The sequence below is a fragment of the Thalassophryne amazonica genome, chromosome 10, assembly GCF_902500255.1.
Source record: "Thalassophryne amazonica chromosome 10, fThaAma1.1, whole genome shotgun sequence".
Taxonomy (NCBI): Eukaryota; Metazoa; Chordata; class Actinopteri; order Batrachoidiformes; family Batrachoididae; genus Thalassophryne; species Thalassophryne amazonica.
Genome location: NC_047112.1, coordinates 81573353 through 81598469, shown reverse-complemented (window position 1 = coordinate 81598469; position 25117 = coordinate 81573353). Strand labels below are relative to the sequence as shown.

At 40.3% G+C, this 25117-nt stretch overlaps 1 protein-coding gene across 3 annotated transcripts; it reads right to left on the bottom strand.

Annotated features, from left to right (window-relative positions):
• Window positions 1-978: 978 nt before the first annotated feature.
• Window positions 979-25117, bottom strand: rfc4 (replication factor C (activator 1) 4). Of its 3 annotated transcripts, none has more exons than XM_034180359.1 (12): window positions 24964-25117; window positions 22143-22181; window positions 21921-22071; window positions 21706-21784; window positions 11186-11265; window positions 10942-11061; window positions 7617-7760; window positions 7415-7535; window positions 4242-4367; window positions 4019-4099; window positions 2038-2151; window positions 979-1440 (listed from the first exon to the last, which is right to left on the bottom strand). In XM_034180359.1, the coding sequence occupies exons 3-12, from the start codon at window positions 22034-22036 to the stop codon at window positions 1348-1350; spliced, it is 1074 nt and encodes a 357-aa protein (XP_034036250.1). In that variant the 5' UTR covers window positions 22037-22071; window positions 22143-22181; window positions 24964-25117; the 3' UTR covers window positions 979-1347. The 3 variants fall into 3 exon arrangements, with proteins under 3 accessions (XP_034036250.1, XP_034036249.1, XP_034036248.1); XM_034180358.1 differs by having other exon boundaries at window positions 21921-22044; XM_034180357.1 differs by lacking the exon at window positions 24964-25117 and having other exon boundaries at window positions 21921-22044; window positions 22143-22437.

Here is a 25117-nt window from a genome sequence, read left to right as displayed (position 1 = left end):
TATGTCAAAATACTTGAAGTCATGTTGCCTTATGCTGAAGAGGTCATGCCCTTGAAATGGGTGTTTCAACAAGACAATGACCCCAAGCACACTAGTAAACGAGCAAAATCTTGGTTCCAAACCAACAAAATTAATGCCTCGCAGATGTGTAGAAATCATGAAAAACTGTGGTTATACAACTAAATACTAGTTTAGTGATTCACAGTCTTGCTAAAAAAGCAGTTTGAACATAATACAGTAGTTTTGAGTTTGTAGCGGTCAACAGCAGATGCTACTATTTTTGTGAACACCCCCTTTTCTACTTTTTTTTTTTCCACTAATAGCCCAATTTCATAGCCTGAACTGGCAGCCTGTCCAGGGTCTACCTCACCAGATGATGACTGGGATAGGCTACAGCTCCCCTTATGACCCGTAACTGCTGGTATAAAATAAATGAATGAACCATCTGAGTACATGGTGCAAAGGGGGGAACGGCTGCTGGTGTGGGCCTCTAGTGAGGCCTGATCTCCTGTAGCGAGTGGACCTGTGCCCCACTTGGTGGCTTGGTTGGTGATTGGGGCAATGCCATTGTGTGGTGGGGGCTTGGTGCAGAGGCTAGTGGGGAGCACTTCCTTGAGGTTTGTGTGGGATGCATGCGTCGTATTCTCTGGCTGCCTGGGTGATGATCTGTGTTGGTGTGGGGAGGGGCTAGTCCTCTGGCTGTGCCCCCTCTGTGGTCCATGGCTAGGTCATCCCTGTCTGTTTGGGGTGTGGGGTGGTGACATTACCCAGCACCTCTCATGTCCTCAGCTGTTCTGCTGGGTTGCTGTCTGCACACCCCTGGTGCTTAAGAGATCATCATCACTCCTGAGGGCTTGATTGGCTGGTAAGCTGCTGGGGTGTGGACTGATGTGGGGATGGGACCACTCGTGCGTGCCTAGTTTGCACCCCATACAACCAAATCCTGAACAATGACTTTATCGAGACAACCACTTATAAGATACAAAATAATATTTATTACAATACAAAATGCAAAACATCTCCAAAGATCTGTCGAGAGGTCGCTAAATAAATGGAACTCAGACATCTGATTGGCTATTTCACTTTGAAGAAGGCATTATCGAAACAGTTCTGTGATGCATTTATTCACAACAGACTTGTGTTAGAGGGAATGTGTTCCTTATTTAGCCTTTGAATAGACAGAAAAAGCTTACTTGTCTGTCATCTACTGCTTTGAAAACAGAAAGGAAAGTTACAACTAACTTTAATTTCATGTTGCAGAAGGAACCCAATTCAAGTGTTGATATTTAAGTGAGTTTGTTGGTCTTGCTGGAGGCAGATCAGAGTACCTGCCTGGAGAGAGATGTTTTAGTTCTGCGATGCCTCCTGCATGATGACAGAACACAGACTCAGCATCTGCAGGTACTCATCTGCACCATCAGTCAGGCACTTATCCACCACCTACACAACAAATACAAGTACAAACTGTTACTTTGGCCCAAACAATGAAAGTGGTCAGTTTTGACACTGAGGAGGTGATGGTCAAGTGGCTAATGCAGTGAGCTTGTGACCTGAGGATCCTCAGTTCAAATTTCTGCCCTTGGGCAATGCCCTTAATCCCAAAATTGCTCCCAGTGTGCAGCTGAGGACCTTGCATGGCAGTGCTGACATCAGTATGTGTGTGTGTGTATATATACATACATATGAAGAATCACCTGACATGGAAAACATGCCATTAAAAAAAACTATTTGATTGGTACATGTAAAAAGGTGTTCATCCATGTAAATACACATCAAAACTCCTGAAAAACACTTGTACTCTGTGTACACAATGACAGCGGGTTGTTGACTGATGCCACACCATCTTTGTCAACAGATATACTTCATTATATTTTAAGGAAATATTAGTTTGTGTCACCACTTGAATTGTTTGTTCAAACATCAGAACATACCAGTGTGTGTCACCTCTACAGGCAAAACCAATACAACTTGCAGCAATAACAACAACAAAAACAAGCAAAAAAAAAATCACCCCAGGTCTGATGTGATCTAACTTACTGCCATCTTCTCTGTGATGGCTGATTTCTGCTTGTCACTCAGGTCCTGCTCTATGATGCATTCATGGAGCTGATTCAGGATCTGCGTCGCTGCATAACCTTCATCCACCATGCTCTGCCAGATGAAAAGACAGGTGTCAAATTCAGCATCTGACAATCATATATATGCACTCCTAGCATACAATGTGGGACGTGACCTTTTTGGATATATATACATACACACACACACACACACACACGTGTGTATATGTAGTCCCAGCAGCCATAGGGTGAGAGGGAGGGTCACCCTGGACAGGACGCCTGTCTATCACAGAGCCATATATAGACAAACAAACTCATTCACACTTATAGTCAATTTGGAGTCACCAATTCACTGAACCTGCATGTCATTGGAAGTGGAAGGAAGCCAGAGCACCTGGAGGAAACCCAAGTGAACACAGAAAATCCACACAGAATGGACCAGGAAGGAAGCGATCCCATGACCTTCTTGCTTTAAGGAAACAGTGCGAACTACTAGAGCAAGAAGTAAACATTTAAAAATCTGAAACTTATGTTATTTTGTAAACGTATAATACCTTTGAGGTTATTTACAAGACATCTTAAGAATACAATTCATACAGGGATGCCACCATGATACATTTTATTGAAACAAAATCAATCAAATTTTAGTTTTGTTAAGAGTCGTTCATGGAGGAAAAGTTCATAGTGACAGTGTCAGGTTTCATTATAATCTAAAATGTATATGTCGCGGACATGAACGAGCAAAGTTATTCAGCATCTTACCATGTCATTTTAGGTCTAGGGATGGGTATTGGTAAGATTTTCATCAATATCGATACCATTATCGATTCCCTTATCAATACCTCTTGTGAATTTTCTGTGTACTAAAAGTAGGCTTTCCAGGTTTTCTGTCAATAACATTTTACTGAGTCTTAAAGTAAATAAATATGAAATTGGTCACTAGATCCTTGATCTCTGGACATAAATAGAAATAAACAAATCTGTAGTTTTATCAAAAGTGTTTCATTTCAAACATTAATGACATGAATGTCACTCCATACCTCTGAGCTGAGCTGCACGTCAGCATCAAAGTAATTCATAAAGAACACAGGACGTCTCATTTTGGGAGGAAAAAAAATGTTTTAGTCGACTGTAGTTTATCGTTTGTATTACACGTTTGGAAATGTGTCATTTGATTTAAAATGGCAATTAACTTCAAAGTTATTAATTCCGGGAGGATTCTAACTTGACTCGGCAGAGATCGGCGCAGCATTTGGAGGTGTGTGAACCCAACGGAGGACGAGTCTCATTGGCTCGTCAACTCAGGACGAGCCAAGAGTTCCAGTTTGTGACTTTAATCAGCAAAAAAGTGACTCATGATTGACATCATTAAATGGCTCTGAGATGGGTTAAGAACTGGACTTGTCGCTTCTGAAAAGCATCGAAGCAGAGAACCAATGAAGCAGTGGGTCGGAGCACAACTTCATTGGTTCAAGCTTCAAAGCAGACTCGCTGCAGAGTCTGTAATCAACATAGAGAAGTGATCATTTTCCTGACAAACACCCTCAAAAACAACGGCTGATCTGAAGGACAGATAAGGAAATCGTTCAGAAAAAAGGCTATTGATGTTAGTGGATCAAATCATTTCATGCCATTTCCGGTTTGTGGCTTCGCCTATCATCAGTTTGTGGCTTTTTACGACAATGTTGTGCGGTTTGTGGCTTTTTCACCACTGGGCAGATTTTTTGTGCCATTTCCGGTTTGTGCCTCCGTCTACCATAGAGCGAGCTTCGTGCCGCGCAGCTCGTATCATTAAACATTGTGGACAATAGTAGTAAGTAACCAAGAGCTGGCCACACTCCAGAAATGCCAAGGAAGCAACAAACGCAGACAGCTTGCTGCCCTCATTTGTAGCTAATTTGACTGTAGGGTAAATAAAGTGCTGCAAATTTCAGACACAAAATTCTCTAAAAAGCACTGACCCTAATGGCAACTTCTAGTTTCTCAAATGTTCCTCTGAAGCAGATTTCAAGCAACCCATCAATCATCTTGGGAGGGACAACCTGTAAGAAAGAACAATGTGACTCACAATTTTTTCTTGGTGTGGACATATTGTATGTACCATGATAGGAATGCACTGAATTGTCAAACATATGTTCTTCGTCTCCTCCATTCTGTTCCATGACTCAAAGAAATATTTCTCACCCCAGCTAATTCAATAACTCCTTGCTCTGTGATCTCCTTGTCCACACTGAGGCGAGCAGCACTCTGGAGGAAGGTGATGGCTTTCCGCAGGTCTCCCTCAGACACCTTCACCAATGCTGCTATACTCTAGACCAAAAGAAAGACCAATATCACACTTGCCTGTCTGCATTTTTCTTAACTTGCAAATGTTGTTGTTCATTCAGCTGCTCCCGGTTTTTTGTTCGGGGTCGCCACAATATATAATGTAATTTGACAGAGCAGCTTAGGCAAAGTTCAACATTAACCATGGATCAGTGGCCTGTGCCACAAAACAATACTCTGGCCACCAAATATCCCTTGTAGGTGTTCCCCTGTGGTTGCCATGATGCATCTTTTCACAAAAACAGCATTACATAACAGTTCCCCATACATTCCAGTAGTTCCGTAAATACACCAGTGCTTCTCACCTTATCGTTTAAAATGCTACAAAACAGCTAACCATGCAATAATGTTATTGTTAGCAATCTTTTGTGTGAACACTGTACTCCACAGGGATCCCCTCTGTGCAGCTGGACACTTCCCATTTTTTGCGCTCTACTCTTTTTCCTTGGTCTCTTACACCAAGGGAAGAGCTCATAAATGTTGGACTGTCCTCTGCTGCAACTTTTTCATCAGTTTTCACCGAACCAGGGAGTTTTACAGATGTTTTGGTTGGAGGAGCAGCAGCTCTGTACAGAGTTTACAACAGACACCAGCAAGGGAAGCGAGGCAGTGCGCTCGTGAAACTGAGGCAGCGGGGATTATACACTGTGCTCCTGTCTATTCACCTCACCAACGTTTGCTCTCTGTCGAACAAGATGGATGAATTGCTGCTCCTCAACAGGAAAAACTCAAACTTTGGCAGATCCACTGCATTGTATTTCACTGAAATCTGGCTCAGTGAACATATCCCCGACAGCCCTCTACATCTGTCCAGCTTCCAGCTCCTGCGCGCGGACCGTGTAACGGAGCTCTTTGGGAAGACGAGGGCACGCAGGACATGCGTTTATATAAATGAAGGTTGGTGTACATATGTCACAGTGTTGAAAAAGACATGCAGCCCTCGGCTGGAATCTTTTTTATAAGCTGTCACCCATTTTGTTCACAGCGGGAGTTCTTGTACTTTTCGTATCTGAAAATAAAAGAACTACAGTAGTGTTCAGAATAATAGTAGTGCTATGTGACTAAAAAGATTAATCCAGGTTTTGAGTATATTTCTTATTGTTACATGGGAAACAAGGTACCAGCAAATTCAGTAGATTCTCAGAAATCCAACAAGACCCAGCATTCATGATATGCACACTCTTAAGGCTACGAAATTGGGCTATTAGTAAAAAAAGTAGAAAAGGGGGTGTTCACAATAATAGTAGTGTGGCATTCAGTCAGTGAGTTCGTCAATTTTGTGGAACAAACAGGTGTGAATCAGGTGTCCCCTATTTAAGGATGAACATGCTTTTCTCTTTGAAAGCCTGAGGAAAATGGGACGTTCAAGACATTGTTCAGAAGAACAGCGTAGTTTGATTAAAAAGTTGGTTGGAGAGGGGAAAACCTATACGCAGGTCCAAAAAATTATAGGCTGTTCATCTACAATGATCTCCAATGCTTTAAAATGGACAAAAAAAAAACAGACGCGTGGAAGAAAATGGAAAACAACCATCAAAATGGATAGAAGACTAACCAGAATTGCAAAGGCTCACCCATTGATCAACTCCAGGATGATCAACGACAGTCTGGAGTTACCTGTAAGTGCTGTGACAGTTAGAAGACGCCTGTGTGAAGCTAATTTATTACATTTATTTATTTAAGAATCCCCCGCAAAGTCCCTCTGTTAAATAAAAGACATGTGCAGAAGAGGTTACAATTTGCCAAAGAACATATCAACTGGCCTAAAGAGAAATTGAGGAATATTTTGTGGACTGATGAGAGTAAAATTGTTCTTTTTGGGTCCAAGGGCCGCAGACAGTTTGTGAGACGACCCCCAAACTCTGAATTCAAGCCACAGTTCACAGTGAAGACAGTGAAGCATTGTGGTGCAAGCATCATGAAATGGGCATGTTTCTCCTACTACGGTGTTGGGCCTATATATCGCATACCAGGTATCATGGATCAGTTTGGATATGTCAAAATACTTGAAGAGGTCATGTTGCCTTATGCTGAAGAGGACATGCCCTTGAAATGGGTGTTTCAACAAGACAATGACCCCAAGCACACTAGTAAACGAGCAAAACTCTTGGTTCCAAACCAACAAAATTAATGCCTCGCAGATGTGAAGAAATCATGAAAAACTGTGGTTATACAACTAAATACTAGTTTAGAGATTCACAGGATTGCTAAAAAAGCAGTGTGAACATAATAATTTTGAGTTTGTAGCGTCAACAGCAGATGCTACTATTATTGTGAACACCCCCTTTTCTACTTTTTTTTTTTACTAATAGCCCAATTTCATAGCCTTAAGAGTGTGCATATCATGAAGGCTTGGTCTTGTTGGATTTATGAGAATCTACTGAATCTACTGGTACCTTGTTTCCCATGTAGCAATAAGAAATATACTCAAAACCTGGATTAATCTTTTTAGTCACATAGCACTACTATTATTCTGAACACTACTGTATGCATGAAAATTTCGGTAATAATTAAATTCTTAACATTGCTGTTAAATCCCTTTCAATAGCACTAAAGGCACCTCGACATTTGCATGAATTTGATCCCGTAATGTCGTGCAATTCACTGTGCCAATGCGTCCTGCTTTGTCCCGCTTGACGCCACGCTATATAAAATAAAGGTTGTGCCATATCATTTTGTAGGCGATGACGTATTTGCTCTTAGAACTTGGCTGAAGAAACCATTCTCTCATCGCATGCAGTGCTTTTGAATAGGATGCACAATGTTCACAACACGTTCACAAAAGTGGCACAAAATTAATGTGTACCAAAAATGTTTAACATTTCAAAATTTTCTTTGTGCATTGGCACACACTTGCCAACAGTTCATGCACAGTTTAACATAGGTTTACTCATTGGCATGCAAGACTGCGTGCCAGTGTGGGGGATGAAATTTGTGCGAGGTGCCTTAAGGCCTCTGGTAAGTGATGGTGAATCTGTCATTCTTATAAAGTGTCACAGAAATATGGTCTCTTTTTTATTTTTAAGTTTTACCTTTTTAGTGTGCTTCAGATTCTCCTTCTCACAGATTTCTAGGAGGCGTGCCTCTTGGATATTATTGGCTAAAGGCTTGAAGCGAAACTTGGAACATCTGGAGGTCAAAGGCTCAATGATCCTAAACACAGACATGTGAGAGTCAGGCTTTGTGCAAAGAGAGAGAGTGAGTTTGACTCAGCCTACCCATCAGCCTACCAACCTGCTGATGTAGTTACAGATGAGACAGAAGCGAGTGGTGCGGGTCTCCTTCTCCATGGTCCGCCTGAGAGCAGCCTGAGCTGGTGCCGTCATAGAATCCGCCTCATCCAAGATGATGATCTTGAAAGGAGGGCATGGCTTTCCACTGCAATAATAATAATAGTAATAATAATGATAATAATAAGTATGGTTTCATGTTTATAAGGAACGCTTCTACAATCTATGGTCCATACATATGTGAAGAGTGACAGTTTTTCCCTCAGTGCACCAAGCATTAGACTGGCTTTGGGTGGAGGACACCTCACTCTCATATATATATTATATATATAAATAAAATTGAAAATAAAATATTGAAAATATATGTAGAAAATTGAGAATGAAACAAAATAAAAATAATAAAAAAGAAAATCAATACAATATCAATACAATTTACTTTGGAGCCCAAGCTCCCCCAGCTGTTATACAAATGCACTTAAGCTGAGGAAGAAAGAGCAAATGTGCTCAGATTTATGTTTGCTGCAGTAAAACGGATGTTAGCGTTATCATAAAAAGATAAACAGACCAAATATTAGAGAATGGTTAACAGAACGTCAATATGTGCATCCTTAGAAACGATTACTTATCCTATTAAAGGGATGTATGACTTATTTAAAAATAGATGATGTCCCTTTGTTCATTTTCTTGAGTACAGACTTGGAAAGCATATTGGCTCAGTACTGCAAATCCAGAGTAAAACTTGTGCCAAATCTGAGATCTGCTGTGGTGACTCTGTGTGTGTGTGTGGGGGGGGGGGGGGGGGGGGGGGGGGGGTTCTTGATGATGATTAATATGCTGCTTTGAGGAACACGGGATGGAACCCTAACAGTCATCTTTTGGTGCATTCTTACGCCTGACATTTTGATGACTGTACAGGACATGAATAATGGTGAGCATTCAGAGAAATCTTGATGTCTTGATATTTTGTTTTTCTTTTTTTCTTTTGTGTGTTGTTCATGATTAGCCAGACAAAAATTAATAATAAAAAATTAATAATAATAATAATACAGACCCCTGATTATGACAATGTTTGTGAATGCACACTGCTTCAATAAAGCAAAAAGTAAACAAAATATACTTTAAAAAAAAAAGCACGGGCGCGCACACACACACACACACACACACACACACACACACACACACAGGACTTTTAAGGTGCGTTTACACATAACCAAGACGCGTTACAAATGTCATTTTTCTGTCATTCGTGACACATTCCTGACATTCTTAATGTGACTTAATGCATCTGAATATGTTTCTTAATAGTGAGTGTTGGTGCGTGATATTCTTGATATTCGTGGAGCATGTTTTTGCCTGTCAAAAAATCTTCCACGAATGTTACACACCACCCTCATTTCGTCTCACGTCGTGGAGGTCGCAACTGAGCGTATTGATCCGTCTTGATGAGTACTGATCCTTAATAGAAGGTGACAACGTTCGTAGTGGTTCCTGTGATGGTTCTTGGAGCCCAAACTGTCACGTGTTATTACGAAGTGACACGGAAATTGTCAAGTTTTGACACAACTTGTAACGTGGCGTCACATTTCACTGCGCGCCACGACAAATCAGTTTTCTGTCACGTGCGCACAATTAAACTCAGCTCCAAGTGTCGTTCCGCAGTTCCTGCTGAAGCTCCTCAGGACGCTCCTGCAGGTGTTCCACCTGCTGTTGTAACCGATGAGCGGGAGAACGAGTCTGAGCAACCAGAGGAGCGAGAGGAGACTCACGTGCAGCCAGACATCTCTTCACCTCCTCCAGTCCGGCGGAGGAAGAAGTGCGCGCACAATTAAACCCTGCTGCATCGCATTCAGTTTGATTGCTGACACCAAGTCAGCTAAAAGTCTAATTTCAGTGCTCTTCAGCGCGTTCCTGCAGGTGTTCCACCTGCTGCATGTGCCTGATGTTTGGGAAAAAAAGTGAGACGAGAGCGGCATGAAGCCACACATCTGGCTCTGTCCTCCTCCTCCTCTCTGCGCCACTCCATGACACAGAGCCCAACTACGCATGCAGTCACAAAGTTCTTCTGAAAAACTGGAGTGATCTGAATTCGGTTGGATGAATATGGGTGTGTGTGTGGAGACAATTCACCTCGTTCACAATGTGACAGAACTTAATGCGCTGTTACGCGCAATAGCGCGCAGCAATGCGGAACACTATTCTTGACCGTGCGTAATGGTTTGCTGATAATTCTCCAGCAACACGTGCCATTAATCGTAACGCATGATAACAGGTTGCAGCAGTTCCTGAGGACACCTGACGCCTCTGCCCCGAATCATCACATTCGTGATCAGCGGCCAAGAATGTGTACTTCGTGGCATTCGTGACTTGTCATCGTTATGTGTAAACGCAGCATAACTGTTCTACCTCTACATTTATCTAAACTTTTGACTTCAGCAATTTGTACTTTTATAACAACTCAGTGTCTTAACATGAACACAAAAACTTGATACAAGTAATGCTGCATCTACTGTTCATTAAGTCACCAACATCACTTTTAGTGCTCAGAAACATTGATTTGGGTTTAAATTTGATTCTTATTCACTAACAGATTTTTCCCTCCAGTTCTACCATACTGACAATTTACGTGTCACGCAAAACAACACACAAACATTTTTCACATCAATATTTGACTATGAGCATTCTATGAGCATCATCACATTTTCCTCCACATGAATATTTCACAGCGATGTAACAGAAGAAACCACAAAATGCAGATTTAGCAGGCTAGCTCAGTAAATACACATATCGAGTTATAAATTTTGATTTGTGCGAAATAACTTGAACATCAACTGACAACGCATGCCATCAAAAACATGATAGAGTAAGATCAAAGACTCACTGGGAGTGTTAGCTTTCCTGTATAAACGATGATTAAGAAAAAGTTGGGTCAGCGTTTTGGTCCTTTTGCTGGAACCAGTCCCATTCAAATTTATTCCTGATGAACTTTAAATTGTCTTCCTGCAGCAGAACGCTTCTATCCATTTACTTGGTAGTTTCAACACGACGCAGAGTTCACGGTAAAATCTGTAACGGCGTCTGTCATTCACCACTGTGTGGACGAGCGGCGGCACATTACATTTATCCTTCAGTCTTGGTCCGGATCAGGACGTGAAAACGTGAGACTTAATATCCACTGTGGAGTCTCACCAGAGGCGTTTCCAAACGATTTTACAAATACGAACATCATGAAATCAGACCATAAACTAAATCCAACGTGGGCCAGGGAAACAAACGTAATTCGGAAACGTTGTCCACGGCAATAAAAACTCCCATCACTGTATATCACTCACTCAGAACGACTGCCGGCTACGGTGAGCTGAGCGAAGTTCTTGACCTTCTCTCTGATAACCTGGATACCTCGTTCATCTGAGGCATTTAGTTCCAAAACCCTCTGCCTGTACAGATCCGGTCTGTAAAAGAAAAATAAGCACCTCAGCCTCCACAGTTCTTATGTACAGGTTAACTTACAAACCACAAACTAAAAGCAAAGGAACACATTTTTTGTTTCATCAACAATTTATACAATGTACTCACCCAAAAAGTTCTCTAGCAGCAGCCAAAATAGTTGAGGTTTTTCCTGTTCCAGGTGGGCCATAGAAGAGCAGGTTGGGAAGCTACAATTAACATGCACAAACACACTGAATCAGAGGATCTCACAGTCTAAACTGAATCCATCACATAAGTGTTGTAGCTAAACATTTTCTACTGTTCTGTAATATTGTGAGAAAGTACTCAGGAAATCATTGTAGTTTTAATGACAGAGGCATTAAGAGTGAGTACAGTGTGTTTATTTATTTGGATCCCCATTAGCATCTGCAGTATAACTGCATCAGCTACTCTTCCTGGGGTCCATTCATGTTTTAATCACAGTTTCAGTACAATAACATAATAGATTTCCATTAAGGCCTGTAAATCATAATGAAAATTCATAATACATTCAGAATAAATTCATTCATAATCAATTCATAATACATCACAATACTTCAACCATTTGCCTCAGATAATACTTTTTAAAACCCAGTCCACTGCTCAATTCCCTTAACTTTAGTGGTAAATGATTCCATTCTCTCATGGCTCGAAACATCACTGTCCGTTGACTCTGGTTTGTTTTACATTTAGGCAAAATGAAACACAGTCCTTGGCATGCCTGGTTGGATAAAAATGAGTATCTTTACTAAAAGGCAGTTGTTGGTAAAGGACAGACGGTATCTGAGTTGTAATAATATTTCTTAAAAAGTTTGCTTTTACATATAGCCACCTGTCCCTCACCAAAAGCCAAGAGAGGCGTTTATGCATTGTATCCACACTCGTCCTAAAACCACATTTTAACACCACACATGCAGCTTTATTTTGCACAAGCTGTAATTTTTTTTACATTATTTACTGAAGTATTTGACCAGACAACTGCACAATAATCCAACTGAGACAACACCAAACTTTGAATGACATATGGTATCACTGGTTTAGTTAAATATCTTGAACATCTTCTTATCACTGCCAAAGTCCGTCCCATTTTAGAGACTACATTATTTATTTGTTTGTCCCAGGACAGTTGGCTGTCAATACAGACTCCAAGGAGCTTGACTTCTTCCACTTGTTTAACAACTGTATTTTTCATTACAATATTTAACTGTGGTTCTGCTCTTAAGGAATGTTTAGTTCCAATGACAATACTTACTGTTTTTCCTACATTCAGAATGAGTTTGTTGTCTTCAATCCAATTTTCAACCTTTTTAATTTCCTGCTCAAGTTTTGTTTCAACTTCCTCAATTGATTTCCCAGCCATATAGACTGTTGTGTCATCTGCAAACCTTGAAATGCTTGCTGTATCAAGCACTAATGGTAGATCATTTGTAAGATAGAATATAAAAGCGGACCAAGACAGCTGCCCTGTGGCACACCATGTTTCACAGTGAAAACATTTGAAAAACATCCATTATATTGTAATACACTAATTGTTTTCTGTCACATAAATAATCACTAATAAATTGCACAGCAGATTTGGAGAAGCCATAACATTCAAGTTTTTTTTAGAAGAATTTTGTGATCAATGAGATCAAAAGCAGTGGAGAAGTCTAATAATACTGTCCCAATAATGTTACCTTTGTCCATTTCCCATAACCAGTCATCAGTCATTAGGGTCAGTGCAGTCACTGTTGAATGCTTTTCTCTATAAGCATGCTGATAATTTGTTATTAAATTATTCTCTCTAAAATAAGCGTTAATATGATCATACATAATTTTTTCCATTAATTTACTCAATACCGGAAGTAAACTGATAGGTCTACTATTCGTTGCAGAAAATGACACTTTTTATTTTTTGGCAATGCTATAATTTTTAATATTTTCCAAGCGCCCAAAAATTTATTTTCATTAAAACATTGATTAATTATATGGGTTATGGCTGGTGCAGTTATTGAGGCTACAGGTTTTAGGAGGCGCCCATCTAGTTCATCTACTCCTGGAGGTTTGTCTTTTAGTGTCTTCAAATATTGTTCAACTTCATTTATACTTAGAACCTTAAGGCAAAAATTACACTTTTTTGATTTCATATTTTCTTTTATTATCTCAAATGACTGATTTTCATTTTCTGATTTTAATGTATTTCTGAATGCGTCTATCATTTCTATAAAATAATTATTTAAATAATTTGCAATTTCGTCAGATTTAGTTAAAAATCCCTCATTTGTTTCCAAGACCAGTGGAGTTGATGTATTACCATACAGGAAGGAATTGAGACTTCTCCATAACTGTTTACTGTCCGTAAAAGTTTTAAATTTCTCATAATAGTATAATCTTTTCTTTTTCTTGTTTTCTTTCACCACAAAGTTTCTAAGTTTACGATATACTTTCCAGTCAAACTCACTTCCAGATATTATTGCAGTCTGCTTGGCTTTATCTCTTTCCTTCATTTGTGCTTTCAAGTTGACATCCAGCCATGGACTGTTTGAGTTGGATACAATACATTTCTTAATAGGTGCATATTTGTTGACAATTTTTGTTAATAGATCGTCAAATATTTGAAAAGCTTTCTCTGGATCTTTTTCAGTCATTACTTCAGACCAATTTACATGTATGATTTCATCCACATACTTGTCAAGATTAAAATATTTTAAAAATCTCTTCCTTATAATTTTAGGACCAGCCTTGGGAACTTTTGTTCTCCTGATAATGCCTATTAAGTTGTGATCAGTAAATCCTACAGATGTAGAAGAGGCATTCAAACAGAGATTTGGTCTGTTTGTAAATATATGGTCAATACATGTTGCCACCTCAGTTCCATCAATTTTGAGACTCACTCTGGTCGGTTCAGATATCATTTGTGTCAGACCATATGCCGTTGCCAGTGTCATCAGTCTAGATTTCATTGGACAATTCATAGTCCAGTCAATGTTCAGGTCACCGAGCAAAAACACCTCAGAATCTGTACTAGTGACATGATCAAGCATCTGATCAATTTTATCTAAATAATCTTTACATGAATTTGGAGGTCTATAACAACATCCTATGAGAATTGCTTGAGATGTTTTAAATATACCTGTATCCAAATGGATTCAATAGAATTCAGCATTAGATCATATCTCACTTTTACTGGCAAGTGACTTTGAACATAAATTGCCACTCCACCTCCATGTGCATCTCTGTCTCGACGGAATATATTGTACCCACTGACTGTAACTGAACTATCTTCCAAAGTTGAATCTAAGTGAGTTTCTGACACTGCCAGTATTTGAAAATTTTGTTCAGCACTTAAATTTTCAATTTCAATTAACTTGTTTCTTAAAACTACATATATTGATATGAGCTATTTTTAACATTTTTTGTGAAATATTGTTTAGCATTAGCATGATTTTATTTTACTAACCCTGCCCCACCCACCTAAAAATAACAGTAAACGACCAGGTGGCAGGTGGGATTCTTCTTATGTTTTTCCAGTTGCTAATGCTCTCAATGCTCAGGTGCCTATGTGTTGCATCATGCTCAGAAGACACACACCACATGGTGAAGATGTCATAGCTGCCATTCCCTCACAATGCAAATGACATACTTCATCTGATCCATCTTCCCAAATAACTATTCATTTCACACTAAGTTTTTTCCAACAGCACCCATGATCCTCTGTAGAAACAAAGCACTGAAGACACCTAGTAACTGCCTGAGGTCAGTGGTTCACACCCAAATCTCACAACCATACACGAAGACAGGAAATGACAGGACTCCAAAAGACTTCCAAAGATATCAATCAACACCACCAAAACACCTCTGTCAGGGACCTTGTGACTTCATAAGGTCTTCCTATTGTATTGTACGATCTCAAAGGCCAACAATCAGGAAACATTAACGCTGCTACCAAGACAAGTGTACCTCTACAACTTCAACATATTCACCACATATGGAATGACTCTAGGACAACTGAAATCCTAGACACTACGATAAATAACTCAGCTTCTCCGGTGCTATAATCAGGACATCCACTGATTGGCATCAACTTGGGAAGCTTCTGTTGGTCAGGATCTTGCTCGCTCTCCTTCCTCTTTCTCCTCTGAGTTGTTCATCTGCATTTCTTCGAAGACTGCCACTCACAGTACCACTGTATTGGCCAACTAGGTCCAGCAAGTTACTGGGGACCACATTAAATTTTAAGACATCCCATAAAACAGGGTTCCCAAGTTCGGTCCTCGAGATCTACCTTCCTGACACTCTTAGTTGTCTCCCTGCTCCAACACACCTGAATCCAATGAAAGGCTCATTAAAAGCCTGCTAATGAGTCTTTCAACTAAGAGTATCAGGAAGGTAGATCTCGAGGACCGAACTCGGACACCCCTGCCATAAACAATCCACTTTGCAAAATAAGCACACAGTAGGTTACCAAGAAGCATGGTTAACATTTGCATGTGTCATCAACAAGTACTTGCAGAGCTAGGATGTGATCAATGATTGACTTATTTGACATGACACCAGACTACTCCAAACGATACATAGCAAGTAACTGGGACTGAATTATATTAAGAATCATCTTGGCAAGTACCTTCCCCAGCACAGACACAAAGGACAAGGTGATTTTCCTTTGCAGACAGTCATGACAAGCACATTCTTTTATTCCAGAGAATGCCCCCCAGAATGCAGTCAAGACTGTATTTCAACCGGCCCTGAGGAGTTCAGTTCCAAGACCACAGATCCTCTGAGCTTTCTATAGCTTCTGCTGTTTCACCACCCTTGAAATTTCACTATTTTTTTTTTTACACTGAACAAATACAATGGGTCAAGAAGGTGGCTCAAGAACCACAAGACGGTGCAGCTTTTCCTGGCTACTGATCACATGAGGAGGTGATTTCATAGATGATCAGGACTTTAAATTGAGAAGAGGAGCACATTATTAAAAACACCTGCTAACTCAGTTCAATTTATAAGCAGCCCCAAGGTGCTTCCCACGAAGGTCTACGTAACTTTACACAACAGAGTGGCTAAAATTAGTGATGTCAGTCTGACACCAAAGCTCCGATCCTTGCTTCAAACTCGAACTTGCGTTCTCTTTGAACCACTGCTTTAAAGCTTGCTTTGCGGCAGAGCAAATGACGTAAGCGAGAACATATGAAGCAGTGACTGAATCAGTCCCGAATGAATCGCTTCATATCGCGAGATGAGTCGTTGACGTGAGACTTGCTTCAGGAAGCTTCTGCGTGCCAAAACACACCTTAAAGGCACCCGTCACAACAAACAACATGTGGGTTTGTTTTCAGAGTTGTTATCATCACTACTTTTGGATCAACATGGAGCCAACCAGGAAGAGAAGCCGTTCTCAAATGTTGGAACAATTTGAGCTGATCAGTCCTAATAAGGTGAGTACTTTATTACTAAACAAGCAACTTAAAAGGTAGTAATGTTGCAGTTTGTAAATTAGGTACAGTTGCATGTGCGGTTGTAAAGGCCGCATAAATATTGTTTAGCCAACAAGAATAAATGTGGGTAAACATTTCTGTGGTCATTCCAGGACACCAGAGGATCCTCCGATCTTTGCAAGGGAGGATCAGTCATGTATCTCTGAACTTCAATCATGGCATCCGATGTATAATTCCTGTGAGCTCTTGTGTTTTTTTTAAAAGCTGGAGAAGTTGTCAGCAAAAAAGAAATCGCATGAGTCCACAAACAGTGGAAAAAACTTATCCCTCAAAAAAAACCTCTGAATTCCCATCCCCAAATTTCATGAGTCTGTTACACAAGCACAACCCACTTTCCCTGCACCTATTTTGTGTCCTAAATAACAATCTCTGAATTCCCATCCCCAAAATTCATGAGTGTCCTGAGTAACACAAGCACAGCCCACCTTCCCTGCACATAGTAGAGAAGCTTGAATAGAGAAGCTTGAATCTTCCACTGGACTGGGTTGCTTGACGTGAGGACGTTTCGCTTCAAATCACAGAAGCTTCCTCAGCTAAAATTCTTGCTCTGGTAGTCTAACTTCTGTCTTGACTCTTGTAGAGAAGAATAAAGCAGAAGCCAACAAAACCTGCAGTTTTTTTAACCTAACCAGACCCCTCCTACCGAGAGGCCGACTGCTATAGGCTAGTGACTAAACAATAGCTCTAATTAGCACCTATTGTGCACTCTCCTAATGATGGGATGGAAGCCTCCCCTGATGGCTCCCTTGACGACTCTCCTGATGATGTGAATGACTCATTACCATGAACAAAAGACAAACTGTTTTGACCTGAGTACCCCATTGTAAACAGGGGACAAAGCGTGTCTCAGACCCCTCCCCGGTTAAGGCTGGGTTTCAACTGTTTTACAAAGAATGCTTCCTTGACACCTCTCTCAAACCATTTCTTCTCTCTGGCTAAGATTTTAACTTCCTTGTCCTCAAATGTGTGGTTAGTGTCTTTCAGGTGGAGATGAACCGCAGACTGAGGTCCACTGGCGACCTCTCTGCGGTGCTGGTATAGCCTCTTGTTTAAAGGTTGCTTAGTCTCACCTATGTAGTGTTCGTTACAGTTTTCCTGACATCTGATAGAATACACTACATTGCTCTGTTTGTAACTAGGGATCCTGTCCTTAGGGTGAACTAATTTCTGTCTCAAGGTGTTAACCGGTTTAAAGTAAACTGGGATTTTGTGCTGTCTGAAGATCCTCTGTAGTTTTTCCCCTACTCCTGCTAAATAAGGGAGAGACACTCCTCTTCTTGTCTCCGTCTCCTGTCTGTCTATCTGGTCTCTGTTTTCTGGGACTTCTGCACTTTGTCCAGGGACCATCGTGGGTACCCACATACTGTGAGGGCTTTCCGTACAAGTTGTTGTTCTTTAGCCCTTCCCTCTGCAGTTGTGGGCACCTGTAGGGCTCTGTGTTGAAGAGTCCTGATCACCCCGAGCTTGTGTCCAAGGGGGTGGTTTGAGCCAAAGAGCAGATATTGGTCAGTGTGAGTGGGTTTTCTGTAAACCACTGTCTGGAGCTGCCTGTTCTCTCCAATCGTAACATCACAGTCCAAGAAGGCTAAATGGTTGTTTCTGGCATCCTCACGTGTGAACTTGATATTGGAATCCACCGAATTGATGTGTTCTGTAAAGTCCTCGACCTCCTGTTGCTTGATTTTAACCCATGTGTCATCGACATATCTGAACCAGTGACTGGGAGAGATGCCCGTGAACGACGTCAAGGCTGTCTTCTCCACTCGCTCCATGTACAGATTGGGCACAATGGGGGATACCGGAGACCCCATCGCACAACCATGGATCTGCCTGTAGTAATTCCCCCTAAACAGGAAATATGTGGTGTTAAGACAGATCTCCAAGAGTTGGCAGATGTGGTCTGGTGTGAGTTTGGTCCTTTTAGGTAGAGACACATCCTCCAGCAGTCTCTGCCTCACAGCTGAGATGGCCTCAGCGGTGGGGATGCAGGTGAACAACGAAGTCACATCAAATGACACCATAGTTTCATCTGCCTCCAGCTGCAGGTCCTTGATCTTGTTCACAAAATCTTGTGTGTTCTCCACATGGTGGTCTGAGTTACCCACTAGAGGAGCCAAAATCCACTTGAGGTGCTTGGCCAAATTGTATGTGATGGAATCTGTGCTACAACCCCTGGCAAAAATTATGGAATCACCGGCCTCGGAGGATGTTCATTCAGTTGTTTAATTTTGTAGAAAAAAAGCAGATCACAGACATGACACAAAACTAAAGTCATTTCAAATGGCAACTTTCTGGCTTTAAGAAACACTATAAGAAATCAAGAAAAAAAGATTGTGGCAGTCAGTAACGGTTACTTTTTTAGACCAAGCAGAGGAAAAAAAATATGGAATCACTCAATTCTGAGGAAACAATTATGTAATCACCCTGTAAATTGTCATCCCCAAAACTAACACCTGCATCATATCAGATCTGCTCGTTAGTCTGCATCTAAAAAGGAGTGATCACACCTTGGACAACTGTTGCACCAAGTGGACTGACATGAATCATGGCTCCAACACGAGAGATGTCAATTGAAACAAAGGAGAGGATTATCAAACTCTTAAAAGAGAGTAAATCATCACGCAATGTTGCAAAAGATGTTGGTTGTTCACAGTCAGCTGTGTCTAAACTCTGGACCAAATACAAACAACATGGGAAGGTTGTTAAAGGCAAACATACTGGTAGACCAAGGAAGACATCAAAGCGTCAAGACAGAAAACTTAAAGCAATATGTTTCAAAAATCGAAAAATGTACAACAAAACAAATGAGGAACGAATGGGAGGAAACTGGAGTCAACGTCTGTGACCGAACTGTAAGAAACCGCCTAAAGGAAATGGGATTTACATACAGAAAAGCTAAACGAAAGGCATCATTAACACCTAAACAGAAAAAAACAAGGTTACAATGGGCTAAGGAAAAGCAATTGTGGACTGTGGATGACTGGATGAAAGTCATATTCAGTGATGAATCTCGAATCTGCATTGGGCAAGGTGATGATGCTGGAACTTTTGTGTGGTGCCTTTCCAATGAGATTTATAAAGATGACTGCCTGAAGAGAACATGTAAATTTCCACAGTCATTGATGATATGGGGCTGCATGTCAGGTAAAGGCACTGGGGAGATGGCTGTCATTACATCAGTTTATGTTGATATTTTGGACAACTGAAAGGATGTTTGGGGATGATGAAATCATTTTTCAAGATGATAATGCATCTTGCCATAGAGCAAAAACTGCAAAAACATTCCTTGCAAAAAGACACATAGGGTCAATGTCATGGCATAGGGTCAATGTCAATGAGCAGATCTGATTTGATGCAGGTGTTAATTTGGGGGATGAAAATTTACAGGGTGATTCCATAATTTTTTCCTCAGAATTGAGAGATTCCATATTTTTTTCCTCTGCTTGGTCTAAAAAAGTAACCGTTACTGACTGCCACAATCTTTTTTTCTTGATTTCTTATAGTGTTTCTTAAAGCCAGAAAGTTGCCATTTGAAATGACTTTAGTTTTGTGTCATGTCTGTGATCTGCTTTTTTTCTACAAAATTAAACAACTGAATGAACATCCTCTGAGGCCGGTGATTCCATAATTTTTGCCAGGGGTTGTACATACAATAGGCCTGAGTGGCACGTCCTGTTTGTGGATTTTGGGCAGTCCATAGATGCATGGAGTGGTGTCCCCTAGGTACAGTCTGTAGTATGTCTGCCTGTCGATGAGTCCCTCTTTCTCCAGGTTTTGGAGGTAGCTAATGATTTTCTTCTTATAGCCACTCGTGGGGTCTCTCTTCAGACGTTCGTATGTACTGGAGTCACTGAGCAAGTTGTTGATCTTGGCCTCGTAGTCTAATGTGTTCAGGACCACCGTGCATCTGCCTTTATCCGCTGGCAGGATAAGGATGCTTTGGTCCTTCTGCAGTGCTGCCAAAGCTTTCTGTTCTTCTCCTGTGATGTTGGACGGAGGAGGCTTAGCACTGTTAAGCACTGCTGTGACTCATAGACGGAGGTCCCCAGCTTCTAACTCTGACAAACTGTTATGTTTAATGGCTGACTCTACTGCAGTGATGTAATCTACTGTATGTATATGTTTAGGGGTCACTGAGAAATTTAGTCCTTTAGCGAGCACATCCTTTTCTGTCTGTGTAAGAACCCTGTCGGACAGATTCTTTACCCAATTTTCCCTGTTGTCACTAATTTGTCTGGGTGTATCTTTAAAACTACTCCCCCTGAAAGTACGCCTTTTCTGCACTAAAAGGTTGTGAAACTTCCTGATTTGCGGCTCCTTACTTTTTAAATGCTCAGCCATTTGAATTTTAACTATGAACTTTGTGATCTTATTATGGGCCTCTTCCCCCACTAAGGTTTCTAACCTTTTGTAAGGACTATCAAGATTATTTTGGAGGTCTAATATTTTAAAATGAAGCCTTCTAATTCTAAGACCCAAAATCCTCCTAAGGTAACTGTGCTGGATCTTTTCTGCTGTGTGACCTGCTTCTAGTGCCTTTTGCTTCATGCATTTGGGAATAACATTGTTTTGTTTGCATCTTAGGTTAAATCTTAAGTGGTTTCTAATGTTAGCTATCTTTTTAGCCGTCCTTTCCAGCTTACGTACCAGTGACAGGGCATCATGCCCACAGTTGGTCGCAATGTTTCTGTGTAGGCTCTCAGTTGTCCAGGTGGTTTCCATAGTAGAGAAGCTTGAATTCCCTGCACATACTTTGCTTCGTAAAGCACACCTTCTCTCAATCCCAGATACTAAACATATACTGAATCAGCTGAACATATTTTGACAGTGTTGTCTAGTATTTCACCACTAGATGTCACTGAAATGAAACTTTGAATGAATGAACCCATTTTCAATACAATTAGCAAAGTGGTTCAATACTGCTTTATTGCTTAATTTTAGCATCACTAGCTAAAATCTAATACGACCGGTATCATGGTCATGAGCCTTCACAATTTAAATTTGCCCACCCCTAACATATCCAATAATGGAGAACACCTGCCAAATATATATTTACCTGAAAGTGCACTAAGTGCACATTTAGAGTGAAAGAATTTAGCGTAGCTGTAAGGAAATGGCACTATGAAAAGAATCTCAGGAATGCATGATACATACATCTGCTCCTTCCAGGGACTTCTTCAGCACTGCTACAACCTCTTCCTGAAAGGCCACCTCATCCACACACTTTGGTCTGCTGAGGATTACAGAAACAAAACCAGCCAGTATTTAACACAACATCAAAGTCATGAAAATATGCACAGAAGCACAGGGTTTCCTTTGTGCATACGTATTTAAATTAACAATTTGAGGTCTGTTTTCTTCACACTTACTATTTCTCTACCCAAGGAATAGGCTTGGTTTTTTTCTCTGTGCTGGGTCCTGCTGTGGCCTTGTCTTTTTGAAGCTTGGAAGCCTGAACGGCTGTTCCTTTTAAAAAGGCTTGCATGACACCTCCTATCAAAATACCCAAGACAAACAAAACTACAGACACAGTTACATCACAGGTTTACATCCTCACAGTAAGGACACAGAAGGTACACAAACAGCCTTACCTGAGAAGGAACACGTAAGTAATCACGTAGAGATTGAATCTGAGACAATGCCACAAAAAAAACAATCAGGTCAGTTCAGTCAAAACGTGTGGTATTTTCGTTTGAATGCCGTTGTCGCAGACCAAACAATCCGCCCCTAAAAATTGGTCCACCTTTTGCATCTGCGCATGCATCATTTTGGACCACAGCAGCACGCCTGAGACAAAGTCTCTTCACCCAACGCGATCAAATGGATTAATAGGATTATTAACCATCAGATGATAAAGGTAAAGCCTCATAAATCATTCTAAAGTCAGCTTTCAGCAGAAGCGGGGCTGTTTTAAGCAGAAACTCAGCAAAATTCTGTGACGCTTTGAAATGACCAACACGCAGTGAATGCATCAGCTAGCAGCTCATTTAGCCTTGGTGCTCTGATTGCTTCCGCCACCTTTTATGATGAAATAATGCAGAATTTATGTAGAAATGATTGTTGTACAAAAGCTTCAGATATCTGTCGCTGAGACAGATGATGACTGGAGTGGAGTTTTAAGCAGAAATGAGGTTTTAATCCGTGAACCATGATTAATGACGCATACGCAGATGAAAAAGGCGGACCAATTTTTAGGGGGGACCATTCAGTCGGCAACACAGTCACTAATTTTGTATTTATGTGCATGCACAATTGAAAAACTGGTTGTAATCACAACACACCTAAAATATAGTGGAAAAAACAAACAACAAATAAATAAATAAAATATTATTATTATTGGGGCAGACGTGATGGCAAAGGGGTTAAGTGCGCTTGTTGCCAGTGTGGAAGGTTCCCAGTTCAAGGTCATCCATGTAATGTTGAGATGCGTCAGGAAGGGGATGCAACGTAAAACTTAAAATTGCGTAAACTAAATTAACATGCAGATCTACTTCGGATCTGCTGTGGTGACCCCAAGTGAAATGAAGGACAAGCCGAAGGTACTGTTACTATGGTGTTGTAATTAAAATCAAACCATTACTCAGACTCAGACTCACTTTTATTGTCACTCGACCCTTACAGGCAGAACGAGATGCAGTTTCTCCAGGTCTTGGTGTAGTTAACTGGGACAATTACATCACCAGTCATTAATTGTGTATTTATCAAAAAATTTTAGAGCTTCCCTTTTTTATTTTAAACACAAGCATCTGTATTTATTTCTGACAGGAAGTCTGGCTTTTGGTCAATCTCATTTCTTTTATTTGATATCTCCTACATCGTAGGATGACCATAAAAAAAAAAATCAATACAACCAGTCATCTTGAAAGAGGTTCCAAACTCTCAAATAGGCTACTGCTCAGAGAATGAACAAGACAGGACAGATGAGGCTTCTCAGAAGATCCAACAGTCCAGGCCTACAGGAAGATGGCCATTTACTAAGAATTTTTTTTTAGATTACATGGGATGTCAGACAAAATAAGAAAATTAGTTGCACTTATCACCTCTGACTTCTTTCCAGCATTTCTTCACTTATTTAACCGAGAAAATGAAACTATTGGATTATGGACTCAATTCTGTTGTTTTTATTGGCATGCAAAGTTGGTCGGTCAGTTCCCTTTTTTTCATGCCTGTAATCATGTTTTTTTTTTCCCCCCACTTTTAAAATCATACTTTAAGAACTATTTAACTGATGATCCCTCACAGTGTAAGTAGTACTCAAAGTTTTTCTAAGTGATTATTTGAAAGTTTCATCTGTGGTACCCAAGGAGAAGACATCTGTGGCATCAAAAACTAACCATGCCAAAGATAAATGGCACCATCCCCAAATTTGAGGTCAACAAACCTTTTATTGCCAACAAAAGCACACCAGTTACTTTATTCCACAAGCCTACCCAAAAACCACAGTAGTTTACAAAACTCCTTTCTAACATACACCAGAATTCAAAGACTCTGACTCCACTACACATAGCACTCAGTACCTGTGTTCTCAGGATGTCCCACACAGCAGAGAACAACACAGCAGCTAAATTAAATAATAATATCACATCAAACTATGGATTAATAAATTATGATTTTACAAGCAAAAGACATCAGTAAATCCACGTTATTACATGTGCCTGATGTATAGATTCTGCTGGATTTGCAGTCTGTAAAACAGAGAAATTCGTATTTGACCTATTAGTGTACAGATCAGTTTAAGTGTGATATTTCCGTTTGTATTTTATTTTTTTGATAGAATATCTGATTTATTTTAACACTTCAATCTCTTCTTGCGAATTTGCAACCCACTTTCACGTCTTTTTTTTTTTGGTGAAAGCAACAAATGACACAAAGAACAGTGGTGTGATTTGACACAAAGAACGTGTCCAAAAATCACACCAGTGTCCATTAAATTACCCATGAATATGTGCCAAATTTCCTTCCGATATCGTCCTCTGTATTTCAGTGTCCCTTGACACATTTTAGTTGTAATCTGGCCAACCAATTTCACAATACTTTAGCTAACGTAGAGATAATCTTCCTCATAACGTTATTAGAGATGAAGTGGCTGAATGCCGAACAACAGATTGAATTGTTTTATCGTCAGTTTCGGGTGTTTTAGTGCGATGTGATTAATTCTGTTGTGTCTGAAGCGTATCAAAACTAAATCAACACAATTCTCAATGCGGTTTGGCGAAGCGGGAGAGCGCTGATGTTTCCTGTGGAAATTGTTTCCTCTCGTCAAGTTTGACTTCTTGTGACAACATAAGTAAGTTTTACCGGAATCAACTTTTAAGACATAACTTTTAAATATCGAATAATTCTTAGATAAACAGGTGAAGTTAGTCGGCCAGTTACTTAATCCGCAAATAAAATGAACGCTAGTTCACTTACCTAACGTAATAGCGTCTTTAAGACGAACAAAAGAACTGTTCGTCTCATTAGACCACAATATAATTTCTGTTAAATGTCTGGTTTTGGATCAAAGTTAGAGGATAAAGCTATTGTCGCACAGAAGAAAGCAGTGTTTTCCCGCGCGAGCAATGAG

Coding starts and splice junctions, on each gene's coding strand:
- rfc4 (XM_034180359.1), bottom strand. CDS start 22,036: ATGCAAGCCTTTTTAAAAGGAACAGCCGTTCAGGCTTCCAAGCTTCAA. Junction 7,536..7,616: donor ATCTGTAACTACATCAGCAG/GTTGGTAGGCTG, acceptor GTCTGTGTTTAG/GATCATTGAGCCTTTGACCT. Junction 2,152..4,018: donor AACTAGAAGTTGCCATTAGG/GTCAGTGCTTTT, acceptor TTCATCTGGCAG/AGCATGGTGGATGAAGGTTA.